General features: G+C 40.1%; 2 protein-coding genes across 3 annotated transcripts in view; one reads left to right on the top strand and one right to left on the bottom strand.

Moving 5' to 3' along the window:
* cntrl (centriolin) overlaps positions 1–272 on the top strand; it is a gene marked incomplete at its 5' end in the record, with an annotated part of 184646 nt that overhangs the window by 123787 nt on the left and 60587 nt on the right.
* The window catches only part of chek2 (checkpoint kinase 2), a gene marked incomplete at its 3' end in the record, with an annotated part of 7119 nt that continues 6955 nt past the window's right edge, over positions 109–272 (bottom strand). For both annotated transcript variants that reach the window (XM_035659132.1, XM_035659133.1), the window contains 1 exon segment: positions 109–173. In XM_035659132.1, coding sequence (XP_035515025.1) covers positions 109–173 — 65 coding nt within the window.

Here is a 272-nt window from a genome sequence, read left to right as displayed (position 1 = left end):
ATATTTAAAATATATATTTTATATGTTTTTATATATTTAAATAAAATTATATTCTGTATCTTGCTGAAGGATTGATTTAATAATGTAAATAAATAAAGTTTAACTCACAGCTCCAACACGATGTAGTAACTGTCCTCCGTCTCATAGAAGTCCTCCGTCCTTATGAGACACGGCTGCAGGAGAGGACAGAGGAGGAGGAGAGGACAGAGGAGGAGGAGAGGACAGAGGAGGAGGAGGACAGAGGAGAGGAGGACAGAGGAGGAGGAGAGGAC

The sequence above is a fragment of the Morone saxatilis genome, unplaced genomic scaffold (assembly GCF_004916995.1).
Source record: "Morone saxatilis isolate NCDOM2014 unplaced genomic scaffold, NCSU_SB_2.0 Contig16, whole genome shotgun sequence".
Lineage (NCBI taxonomy): Eukaryota > Metazoa > Chordata > Actinopteri > Moronidae > Morone > Morone saxatilis.
The sequence above is the reverse complement of the archived record's forward strand: the minus strand, read 5'-3'. Positions and strand labels throughout refer to the sequence as shown.